General features: G+C 40.7%; 1 protein-coding gene across 1 annotated transcript in view; it reads right to left on the reverse strand.

Annotated features, from left to right (window-relative positions):
- GUCY1A2 (guanylate cyclase 1 soluble subunit alpha 2) overlaps positions 1-13,072 on the reverse strand; it is a 210,900-nt gene that overhangs the window by 176,357 nt on the left and 21,471 nt on the right. Inside the window, exon 2 of the mRNA XM_087966215.1 lies at positions 5,608-5,669. Within this exon, the coding sequence (XP_087822341.1) occupies positions 5,608-5,669 (62 nt within the window). The remainder of the gene's footprint in view (positions 1-5,607; positions 5,670-13,072) is intronic.

Genomic DNA, 13,072 nt, shown 5'->3' on the forward strand with positions numbered 1-13,072 from the left:
CTGAAAGCACCTAAGTGAAACAACTAAACCAGTGGTAGCATTCTTTATTTTTTTACTACCAGTTCTGTGGGAGTGGCTTGGTGGGCGTGGCAGGGGAAGGATACTGTAAAATCTCCAGTCAAAGGTGGTATTTGCTGGTTCTCTGAACTACTCAAAATTTCCACTACCGGTTTTCCAGAACTAGTCAGAACCTGCTGAATACCACCTCTGGACTAAACATTTGAAATGACCACTCTTTCTGAAGAAGAATACTCGTTCTTTTTGAAAACATATAATCTAATACAGAGTTTTTCAACCTTGGCAGCTTTAAGATGTGTGAACATCAAACTCCTAGAATTCTGAGTGCTGAACTCCACATATCTTCAGGCTTCAAAGGCTGAGAAAGACTGGTCTAATACTTCCATCTTTTTTATGGAAATGAACCAGCAATCAGATGCAACAAGCAACAAAGCGGAATCTGCAGATCCATATTTGTCCACAGATGTGTAACGTAATCTCTCCTTCCTAAAACAGAAAAAACTTTGTAGTTTCCAAGCACTTGTTTGCAGGTTATCTAACAGGGAAGCTTACAACCTACATTGATATTCTGAAGAAAATAAAGGAGAAACCAAACCAAACAGGGAATAAACACACATAAATCAACTTAACCCTTGAAGTCTAGGAATGTGAACTTCAAAAAACAAATGGATCCTTTGCTGCAAGTTTCTACTCCTTTTCTTCCCTATCTGTTCTATACTTGCCATCAAACTATGAGCAAGTTTGCAAAGGTGATTCCCTAAGCAGCAGCTTCTTCTACTATTCTAGCCTTAGGTACTTTACTGACGTGTCTGAATTGTTAACTAAGGAGAGTTGATAAGATAGCTTGACTAAAATGCCCGCAAGGATAAGTACCTAAAACTTGGGAAACCTCAGAAGCCTGTACTGAATTTTAATGCATGTTTCCAACCTAACCTGAAGAGAATGCCAAAGGATCAAGGGCACTTGCATAATTGGAAACAACAAGTATTATTTGCTTAATCAATATAGCTCCATTGCTTAATCAATACAGCTCTGGCAGGTGTCTCATCCATACAACATTGCAGTGAGAGCCAGCAGTAGCTGTTGGATCCAATTCTACCATTAAGCTGTGGAATAATCACCTCCAACAGCAGACATTTGACAATGTTTCCAAACAAGAATTTATTGTTCTTGTGAGTATACTGCAGTAGATGGTAGTCGATACTCTGGAATTTTCTGTCTCATGTGGCAAAGTAACTTGGCGAGCTCTGAGCATTATGCCTCTTCGGTTGGGGAGCGAAATGGTAACAAATAATAGGCAGTCAATGCAGACTAGGGAAAACAAAAATAGACACAACACAATGGTGCCAACTAGTTTTATGAAGCAGCTGTTGCTTGATCGTATTATAAATTGAAGCTGCCTGTTACTTAGTTGAATCTAAATATTGGTGTGATTGATCAATCTTTTATGGCTTTGCCTGAAAGTCGATCAGCGAGTTTCTTTTGAAAAGGGGATTTGAACCTAGGTGTTCCCAGTCATACTCCAACACATTAACTACCAAGCCATGCTGGCTAGACTATCATGCCATGCTTGTAAAACAAAAGGAAGACACAACTCAGCAAATTCATAAGTACATCAAAGGCTTCCAGTGTACAAGATTCAAAGTTTCAATTCTTATATTTCTAATTAATGAAAGGTTAGGTAGCAGGCCAGTAATGAAAAGACACATACTGGAAAGTTGTTTTCAGACACAACATATAAATATTGGACACATTTAGCCATTTACCTGGTGCCTTATCAGGCAACTCTTTATAGTATTCAGTAGCCTACATCTATCTATTGTCCTATAGATATGTTGGAAATAATAGCCCCAAGCACTGTGGCCAAGTGGAAAAAATGTGGGAAATATAATCCAAAAGTTGCAGCACACTGGCTTAATAATAACTTTTATATTTATTTTATTTATCCAACTTATATAACCACTCATCTCAAATCACTCTTGTATATGCATATGATCATAAAGATCATATAAACCAGATTACAGATACAATACAATCTCTTTCTTTCTCTTTGGAGCAGGTAAGAAAATTATAATCCATAGATATTAAGATAACCAGGAAACAGGGCCCTCAGTCCACTTATTTTAATTATTATTATTATTATTATTATTATTATTATTATTATTATTATTATTATTATTATTATTATTATTATCATCATCATCATCATCATCATCATTTGTATGGAGCACGGTGGGTTAGGATGCTGGGTTGGAGGTTAGCAAGTCTGTGTTTGAGACCTGAGTGCTGCTGCATGGTGGGGTAAATTCCCCTCATTTGCTCCAGCTCCTTGATGGGGACCTAAAAGGAGCCTACATGGGCATCCCCCAGGCAACAGTGATATTACAAGTCAATCCTTCAACCCAGAAGTGCCTTAAACGGTGCCTACAACACTAATGGAAGAGGGGGTCACTTGTATGCCATCTATTTTGCAAGCTCACATTAACACAGCTTCACTAACATCTCTTGACAATAAAATATTCATAAATGTGGTCACTTAACATCTAAAACCATAAAACTGTCACCTCCAGGAAAAGTATCAGTCAGTTAAACCTATCCTCCAATGTTCAATAAAAGATGATGGTTTTTTTACCTGCTTCTAGAGCCGCAAGAAGAAGGATGGTGTCCTCATTTTTAAAAACACAGAAAATAATGGGATTCTATAACAGAATTCCAAAGAATTAAAATTCTAAGGATGAGGGGGAAAAATCTATGTACTGATGACTTTACGGCATTATCGGATGGGAAGATTCTATTTTAGGAGATTGTCCGAAAAAACTAAGGTCTTTAAGCTTTATAAACCAGTACTTTGATTTGCATCCAAAAACCTGCTACCAGCTCCTGCAAGATGATTGTGATTCTGTCGAATTAGGACAGATCTGTCAACAACTGGGCATTTGTGTTTTTAGGTGAGCTATGATTTCTGGATAGTCTTTGAAGGTTGTCGTAAATAAAGCACAGTCAAACCACCCAAAAACCATGCATCTGTGACTTTGCCAAGACTCCGGTTGCAAAAATGGCAACATCTAGCATACCAGCTGAAGGCTCTCTCTCTCTCTCTCTCTGTTATCTACAATTGCTTTTCCAATAAAAGCTGTAAGTCCAATAGGAGGGAAAAAACCTTCTAGGAGAATGCAACCTTGCTAAGAACTAACAAAAATGGAATTTTGTTGTATCTAAGCACTCTCCAGACAGCAGTTATTCTACCTGGAGAAGATTTAACCTGAATCTGACGGACCTTCCTCCAATCCTTCACATTTGGATCATGATACTATAATCCAATAGGTACGGACGGGGAGGGTGGGGGGGGGGCAATGTGACCAGGAGTTGGGGTGGGAAGAACACAGAGTGGGAGGTATCCAGACATTGACCACTCTATTGCGTTTCCTGCAATCAAGTGGTGGTTTTGGTGTCTGGGCCTGTGTGTTTGGTGGCTGGTATTCATTGACAGGTAGACATTGCATAGATGCTCTCCAGTCCTGTTAAATGTGCTGCAGTCTTGCTAGAAGTGTTCCACTCCTGCTAGAGACTACCATCCTTCCCTTGCAGCTTATCTACAAAACAACTAATTGAGTCTCAATCCTAGATTTAAGCCTGAAACTCAACTGCAAGGATTCCAACTAATCTGCATCTTTCAAGTTCTCCTATAAATGAACCCCAACCACTTTCTCAACAACCCTCTTGCAGATTAGAAGGTTAGAGACCAGGTGGAAGTTTGTAGAACCTCCAAATGGAGGATTTCTTCAGAGGAAGCACATATCCTTTAAGACTGTCAGTGCAACTTCCTCCCCTAAAGAAGCATTCCCCATTCCTTGAATCCAAATATCTGTTCCTTCCTGGGCAATTCAAATAAGTCAGAGAAGTCAACATCAACTTCTGCTGCTTGTCACAAACTATCCTGTCCGCCTCTTCAGACTCCACAAACTCAAAGAATGCTGTATGATATCACAGGACACTGTTACAGTGATCTCTGTGGTAGAGATGTGAGATATAATAATAGAGATTTCTAATGTGATCCAACTTCTTGCCAATTTATTACTGAACTTGGATATTGTTAAAGGAGCAATTGGTATTTGCATTTAATTAAAGCAGCGTTCTCCAAAATGGTTAATATTGATCACTATGACTCAACGAGACTCTCCATGGGTCAATATTGTTGTTATTGCTATTCACAGCAGTATTAGTTAAAGTAGTATTTATAAAATTGCTTTCATGTAAGAGATATTTGAATAATCTGAAACTTCATTAAGGAATCAATGAGCTGAAAAGTTTGGGGAGTCTGCTTTAAATGGATACCTTAACATAAGATATCCATTGAATGAGTTGTAATTATTGAATATATTACTGCAACTTCCTTGATTGTTCATTTATTGAAGAATCCTGGCAAGTTACTGTAAAAAGAAGTTGATGGAGCAGGTGATACTTTTCTCTAAACTAGATTGTAAATAGGTTCTAGGAAAGATAATTTTCTTCAAAGCTTACTTTAATGTTAATATTATTTCTTCCTATTGCTTGTGGCCTGGAACAAGAAAGGAACATGTATGTAACATTCTGCTTCCTTCGTTTTTTTGCTAGCCACTGCTGTCCAACAAGTCTAGTAAGATTGAAAGGAAAAATTCAAACAATATATGAAATCCAACCCACAAAAGAATTTAGAAGTTAAAGGGCATTCCATGAGCCTCCCTGAAATATTTTGAACCTAAGTGCTACAAATCTGATGGCATGACTTCTTAGTGCATAGTTCTCTGCATACAAAAGAACTATAAAGGAGCACAAAATAGAACAAAAAAAAAAAGATGGGGCATGTTGGCATTAAGTTGTCAATTTAAGTCTTCTTAAATTTTTGCATCAAGATGTTTTATTTCATTAAGGAAAAGATCAAGTATAATAATTGTTTATTATAGTCTACATGCTTAGTTGGGGATATTTTCACTATTTCCTTAGAAAATTATAAAAGGGAAAATAGAAAAAGAGAAAAAGAGAAAAACAATTCTATTTGGGAACAAAAAAAGGTATTATCAAAATTGTTACTGAAGTATGTATCAATGGTACATTAAAAATGCTCTTCCTGCATCCTATTGAAATAAATAAAATCTACATAAACAAATATTGTTTTGGCACCAACAACTTTTAATGAAACCACATGTGGCATCTTATGACATCATGACTGTGTTTGTATCACAAACTTTGGTTCCTGAATTAATCCATTTTGGGTATGCAAATGGTTTAAACCATAAACTGACTAAATTAGATGGATAAAAAAAAACTCAACAAGGTTATCCCCAGCCAAGCTTGACAAATTGTACAATAGTCAGCAGATTCTTAAACACATTATATGAACATAGCTCATTTATACCTTTCTCCAATCTGAAGTTTTTAAAAATTGAATTGCCAGAATTCGTACTCCTAATTCAATTTTAAGGGCACCTGGTTGGCAAAGCTACCATAAGGCAATATCTTGGCAATCAGCAATTAGTTTTTTATTGCCACCCACTCACCAATCTATCTTTACACTCCTTTTGGAGTTTTGAAGAAATTGGTTTTACTTACCCAATAACTTGATGCTCATAATGTTGGAGTGTCCTCTGGAGAGTCTGCCTTATGGTCTGTGGCTATAGAATAAACAAAGAAATAATAATAAAAATGTTATCGGCAGTTTGTCAGTCAGCCTAGCTCTCAGCATGGCTCCCGAACAGAGGTGACTACTGATATTATTGCTTAATCTAATGTATATTTTTCCAATTACATATTCTTTTCCTCCCCTTGCACATCTGCTGTGCCTCCTCCAGAGAAATGTGAAGAAAGCTGCCCAGAAGTAGCAAGCTGTTTTTGTTCAACAAACACATCAATATTTCAAGACTCTTCCTGATATTTTAGTCCTCTGTTAAATCACCAGTAGTTTCTTTAGCATCCGTGTAACCCAATACAAAAAGCTGCAAAAGGAAAACATGATGTGTACAGAATCGCATGCTAGTCACTTGGGGCCGAGCTTATACATCTCACCCCACATTTGCTTCCAACTAATCTCTGAGGGCTGAAAGTTTCTTCAGCATTATTTGTGGTGACATTATACTAGTTTTTCTATTATTTTTACAATGGTGGAAGATTGCCCTGTTCTTACTATCAAAAACAGTAATTTCCCACATTTCAGCTCACAAGTAGGCAAGTTGGTAGTGACAGTGAGACTCAACTCAAAGATTTCCTGCCAGTCTCCATTTGAATTGTTTTGCCATTTGAATTGTTTTTCAAAGATTATTTTGTTTAAAGCATAAGGGAAACAAGATCTGGTGTGCTGAAAAATGTATCTATCTCTAAAAGACTGTAGAGATTCTCAGTCATCCAGATCATGGTTGTCCCTGTGCTGTCCCAGCCAGTCTATGGGAATTGGATAGTTACTTAGGAATTATGAGCTGTCCCCTTAAGGGAATGCATCATGGTAAATGTAGTTAAAAGTATCCTGGGAAATGTAGTTCATGTCACGTGGCCACATCTATAATCCTGATTGGTCACTAAATTGATCCTCGAAGTGTTGGGAGAGGTTTTCCTTACTTTTGCCTGAACTCTCTAACTCATGGCAGCTTCTTTCTATCGCTACGAGATGGGTTAGGAGATAACCATCTTTTACTACAAGGCAGATATACAAAGGATTGGTCATTAAAGAACTTCGTCACAAACATGAGTTATGAGGATACCTGATGAACCAATAAATGTAATTTGTTATGGACATCTTGTTGAGTTATCTATCTGCATCTCTACAGCTTCAAATCCACCTCTGTGCATAAGGCAGAAAAGTAAAAGATGAAGTCCTGAAACTCATCAATATAAAGGATGTTAATTTGGGTTTGTGATAAAGCAAAGTAATATTGAAGCCAGGAGTGAATATGCAATGTTAATTTAAACCTGCATTTCCCATCATCTCTCTCTGTGAGCATGGGAATTCTTTACATGCCTGTGGAGGGGCTGGAATTCCCCACATGCTAGTAACAAAGAGAATTTTCTAACCGCAGAATTGAAAACCAGTAACCCACCCACCCCCCTCTTCTTTGCTCAATTTGTCTTCCTGCTATCTCAAAGACTCCATTTGCATAACAAGGAGAGTCAGATATCTCCCAGCTGTCAAAGGAAAACCAAACCTCTGTCTTTAAACCTTCTACAAATGCAGTGAGACTCTGAGAAATCATGCCTGTATGTTTGCCGGTAAAACAAAGCTGATCTTCCTCTGCTCCTCTGGCAAAGCAATAAAGAGGCCACAGTTATAAAAATTCCTTCAGCCAGAGCCGTCTCCACAGCAATGGGCACATGCCTTTCCCCTGAAGAGAGACACCTAATCTAGCAATGATTTAAACAAAGTCAGCATTTGTCTTTTGCTATCCTTTTGCTATTAAAGGAATTTTCCTTTAACAAAATTAGTAGCAATCTAAAGCAACCACGGTGCAGCATCGTATTCACCTTTCCTTCCAGCATTTTCAATTGCCATTCATCTGCTAGACTCTACCCAAAAAAAAAAAAAAATCTTATATGATTTTTTTTACCAAGTCTCTCAAAATTGACCAGAGTGTTTATCCATTGATGACCCCTTTTTGCAACTCTTGTGGACAATTTAATCAATTTAATTCAAATGTTCCAAGATTAACTGCAACCTAACAGACTCAAGTAAAGCAGCCTACTTCTCCATCTGGTGGTCAAGAAGAAATTTACAGTGAAGTTAAAGAATTACCATTATTTTTTCCTTTTTTCAAAAGTGGGCAAGGAAGTCCCCCCCTCTTTTTCTCTTCAGCCCACTGCTACATCTGGGGCTCAAAGAAAAATCTCCCTGAGTTTTCCAATACGTGTTTGCATTGATAATCTCTTTTTTGAAACCATTGTGGACAATTTAATCAATTTAATTCAAATGTCCCAAGAGTAACTGCAACCTAACATGGGCGTAGCAACAGCGTCTTCCTGACCCTCTGCTGCCACCTTGTGAAGCAAGTGACAATTATTTCTGCATTCCGCCCTCAAGTCTTCAGACTACACTACGCATATTTCTGCGTTCAGCCCTCTAGTCTTCAGACTTCATAACGCAACCTCTAGTGGCCCCTTGTGTTGCAAGCTCACAACACACCCTAGAAGCAGTCATATTATGTGCTGTGCTAGCATCGCCCAGACTCTGCAGTGCCACCTACGTGCTCAAGTATTAAATCCAGCAGCAATTCAACTTTCTGCTACCTGCCTGCAGCGCCCCCTAGTACAAAAAAAGGGAATTGCATGGAAAACCACTAAAATTTTCCAAATTTCTCCCTTTGCCAATTTGAAGCATGGCAACTTCCTCAGCCATGACAGATGTCTCTGATGTACCAGAAGACCTGATTCCTCTACCCACCCTTGTTGTAAACATGGAGCCTGATTTCTGAAACCCAGTTTTAAATGTCCAACTCTCTGGAGAAGCCGCGATAACTCAGAAGGCCTACGACCTCAGACAGCATAGGAAGTTTACCTCACCCGCAGTGACACGCTTCAGAGAGGATTGGGAAAGGCAGTATCACCATCATGCAGCCACATAGATGGAGTTGGTCAAGATCTGTGACACCCCCAAAAGCAAGTTGCCCCTCAAGAGCCTCTTCCTAATGCAGAAGGAGCTAAAGGAGCACCTCGCACAGTAGAGAGACAGTGAAAATAAGCTTAAATACATACAGTCGAACCTGGAAGACCCAGAGTTCCAGGAACACATTCATTCCTTTGAGGAAGTGAATAAAGAACGCTAAGACAGCGTTTGGGAAGGCAGAAACTCCTTCCAGGCCGTGCTCCTCATTGCGCTACAGAAGGAGCAAATACCGAGGGAGAAGTCCACATCCGACATAGGTCTTCAATCACAAGCAGCTTCTTCCCACCATTCTAAGAAAGCCTCCTGAGAATGGCACAACGGGATCCCAACTTACCAGCACTCGCCTGTCTCGATCACGTCGACACGCAGAACAAAATTGTCCGAAAACTTCCACAGGTGCTAATTGAAAAGTGGCTCCAGTTGACTGACACCTTCATGGCCAAGGGTCGCCACCGCTTTATACCCTTCACACTTCTTGAAGAATTTGTGTCCCACCAGGTGACAGTGTGCAACACACACCGGGCCCATGGACTCAAAGCTGTCAGTCCTCCTAATGACAGAAGATACAACAGCAACTATATATCGCCCTCAGGCCCTATGCACACTACCAGGGAAAGACCTTTCATGGTTGTCCATAACACCTAGATCGACTCCTCATCCACACACAGTTGGGGAGAGAACTCATCAGATACAACCCAATTTAGATCTCCGAACACAAGGAGAATATAGTTTTGTCCTATGCACAACACTCGTCACTTGCTGAATCGCTGCACTGGGTTTGCAGCGAAATCACTGACCCAACAAAAAGAGTTGCTAAAGGAGTACCAATACTGCTATAGGTGTTGCGAATCCAAACACCCATCCAAGTACTGCACAGCCAAGATGCAATGCAACTTATGCCATAGTGTCCAGCGCCCGACTGCGCTGCATCCAGACTCCGGCTCGCCACCGCAGATATCTCGTAACCCTCCTTTGGACAAGGAGCCTCAACGTAACACAGAAGCATGCAGGGCTCCTCGGCAGACTGACAAACCGCAACCAAAACCAAGGATGAGTGTCAACTGCACAGCACTGTGCGCCGATTCACCATGCCCTCATTCGTGTCTTCCCATCTGTTTATCTGTACCCTGAAGGATGTCCTGAAGATGCCGTGAAAATGTATGTGCGGATAGACACTCAAAGCACCTGCACCCTGGCCAGACCTGCATTCTTCGACCTCTTTGAGGTGCAACAGAATGAACTTCACTTCACTGTATCAATGTGCCATGGACCAAGAAGCACGGCGGGGAGGAGAGTTACTGGACTCTGCATAGAGTCATGGGATGGAAGTTCCCAGTTCCCACTACTGCCCGTATTTGAATGCAATGGGATGCCGAACTACTGCAGTCAGATCGCAACACCTGAGGTCATAAGTACCATGCTTCACCTACAGCACATGGCTCATCATTTTCCCGCTCTAGATCCTACTCTTGCTGGGAAATAATGCCCCACGCACCTTTCTCTTCTCCGAGTCAGTCGGCGGCCCTGTAGATGGCCCAGTGGCCATCAAATCTCCACTAGGATGGAGGATTGTAGGAATTGTCAGTGACGATTGGATGCAGGCTCCAACCCAGGCAAATGCCTTAGCACCACCCATTCCAACAGCCTTCAGAAGTCCTTTAGCACCATCGAAAACAAGAATGACGTTCCAGCCCAAAAGGCCACCAGTGATCAGTACACTTTCACTAGGACACCCTAAACGGCCGCCAACAACCACTAGACATCCACTAAGACGCTCTACATGGGCATATGCCTATGCAACACTATTTCCAACAGCTTGCCGACACCCTTTGACACCGTGGAAGCAAGAGTACCATTCCAATCCTAAAAGGCCACCGGAAGCGACCAGCAGACTTTCACCTTTGCCGCCAAGAGTACCTGTACACCGTAAAAGGCCACCAGAGGTGACCAGCAGACTTTCAACTTTGCCATCAAGAGTACCTGTACACCCTAAAAGGCCACAAGAGGTGACCAGCAGACTTTCAACTTTGCCATCAAGAGTACCTGTACACCCTAAAAGGCCACCAGAGGTGACCAGCAGACTTTTACCTTTGCCGCCAAGAGTACCTGTACACCATAAAAGGCTGCCAGAGGTGACCAGCAGACTTGCACCAAGAGGCCGAACTTGAAGTTTGAACCTCAAGCTTTGCATGCTTTGCTTTGTTTGATGCTTTATTAATGTTTACTGTTTCTCTTAGTTATATAGCTGTTTATCTTAGTTATATAGTTATTTGCTATTCATAGTATTACTGTTTACTGCTTATCTTAGTTTATAGTTAATTTTTTTTCTCTTCTCTTAATAGTGGAATTTACAATTCCAGGCGGGGAGTGTGCTGTCCCAGCCAGTCTATGGGAATTGGATAGTTACTTAGGAATTATGAGCTGTCCCCTTAAGGGAATGCATCATGGTAAATGTAGTTAAAGGTATCCTGGGAAATGTAGTTCATGTCACGTGGCCACATCTGTAATTCTGATTGGTCACTAAATTGACCCTTGAAGGGTTGGGGGAGGTTTTCCTCACTTTTGCCTGAACTCTCTAACTCATGGCAGCCTCTTTCTATCGCTATGAGATGGGTTAGGAGATAACCATCTTTTACTACAAGGCGGATATACAAATGATTGGTCATTAAAGAAGAACTTCATCACAAACATGAGTTATGAGGATACCTGATGAACCAATACATGTAATTTGTTATGGACGTCTTGTTGAGTTATCTATCTGCCTCTGTACAACTTCAAATCCACCTCTCTGCAGAAGGCAGAAAAGTCCCAAAGCAGCAGTGGGATCCTACCTGTTCTACTACTGGTTTGGTGATCATGCACGCTTGCACCTAATGCACACGCAGATTTCCACACATCAGCTGAGGCCTGCAGTGCCAATTACCTGAGAGGATAAAGAAAAGCGCAGGGGCAGGTGGGAGGGCCGATCCTGCGATCTTGGAGGCTTTTTTTTTTTTTACTACTGGTTTGGCTGAACCAGTCCAAAGGTACTTTTTCAAGAGGCAACTGGACTTCTTCAGCTCTGACAGGATAGTGGGGAATGAAAGGATTTACATTCCTTGCAGACAGCTGGTCATTTGCATCCAGACCTGAAGATGTCAACCCTGAAGCTGACCTGACCAAAACCATTTTGGAGCTTCAGTGTTGCCACACTGGAGCTGACTGATAGAGGGAGGGGGGGAATAGAGTTGGCTGGGGTTTTGTAGCCAAAATAGAATACTTTCCCCTGGGAACCAAGGACATTCTAACACCTAGCTAGAGAGAGGAGTGATATTACCAGGTGACTGGACGGCACCTTGATTGAACCATGTGACGGATTGTTTGGGGAAGGGGAAAAACTTTTACTTTTAATTAGGTGAAAACCGCAGGAACCTTCAGAGTCAATTTTCACCAGAACTGTGCCAATATGATATATCCAATAAAGCTATTCTTTGGGGGAACCTACTTGCCTCCAAGGTTTACTTGCTCTGGGTGTATTACTTGGAACCCTGACAGAAGCTTCTTGGATGAGAAGTGAAATGTCTTCAAAAGAAGAAACAAGAAAGCCCGGTTGCCTCCAGAAAAAGCACCTTTGAATCTTATCACTGTTTTCATTTATAAATCTGTTTTTGGAAGTCTGCATCAAAAGAAATCAATAATATAAATAAATAAAATATAAATAAAAGAGAGTGAATACAGCCCAATCTTGTCTTTTTTGGTGTTACCAACCTGCCCAGGAGAAAAAGAAAAAAGAAACAATGGGATGAAAAAGAGCATCTGGGAAAGGAGTTGAGAAGGTTGCAATAATGACCTTGTCTCTGGCAGCAATAGTGGCCATTTGGTGTGAATGTTCATAACATCCTCTCATAATTCCAAATATGTCCATCTGCCCAGAATGGAAGGTTAACCCTTGCTTCCATTAAACCCTCTTCAAAGAGAACTCCTATCCAGATCAGAAGCAGAGGCAATAAGGAAAGATGAGAAGAGTGATGGAGACCCCCAGCACTCTGCATATGCTCAAATGCTTGAAATCAAAAAAGGAATTCTAAAGGAATTCTAAACAATCCTGACAATAAAACAGAAAACTGGAAGTCTCTTTCACAAGAAAAGAAAATGTGTAGGAACATGGAAGACAAATTTCTGCCTGCAGCATTTCATGTGGTTCTTAGATAACAACCTTTATCCATGTAAAAAATAAAGATTCCCTCAAGTCAACCTTGACTCCTGCTGATTTCTTTGAAAAGTCCATGTAATTTTATTGGCAACAGTATAACATGGTTTGCCACTGTCTTCTTAGATGGCTTTTTAAACTTCCCAGTCCAGGCTCCAGCTATGACATTTCCTGCTGGTCTCTATCTAATTTCTAACTTGCTCCAACCCTGCTTTTCTTCCGAGGTCAACCAAGTATAACTG

Source organism: Notechis scutatus, chromosome 5, assembly GCF_049901735.1.
Source record: "Notechis scutatus isolate UNSWTSFEM ecotype Mainland chromosome 5, rNotScu1.2, whole genome shotgun sequence".
In the NCBI taxonomy this organism is placed as follows: Eukaryota; Metazoa; Chordata; class Lepidosauria; order Squamata; family Elapidae; genus Notechis; species Notechis scutatus.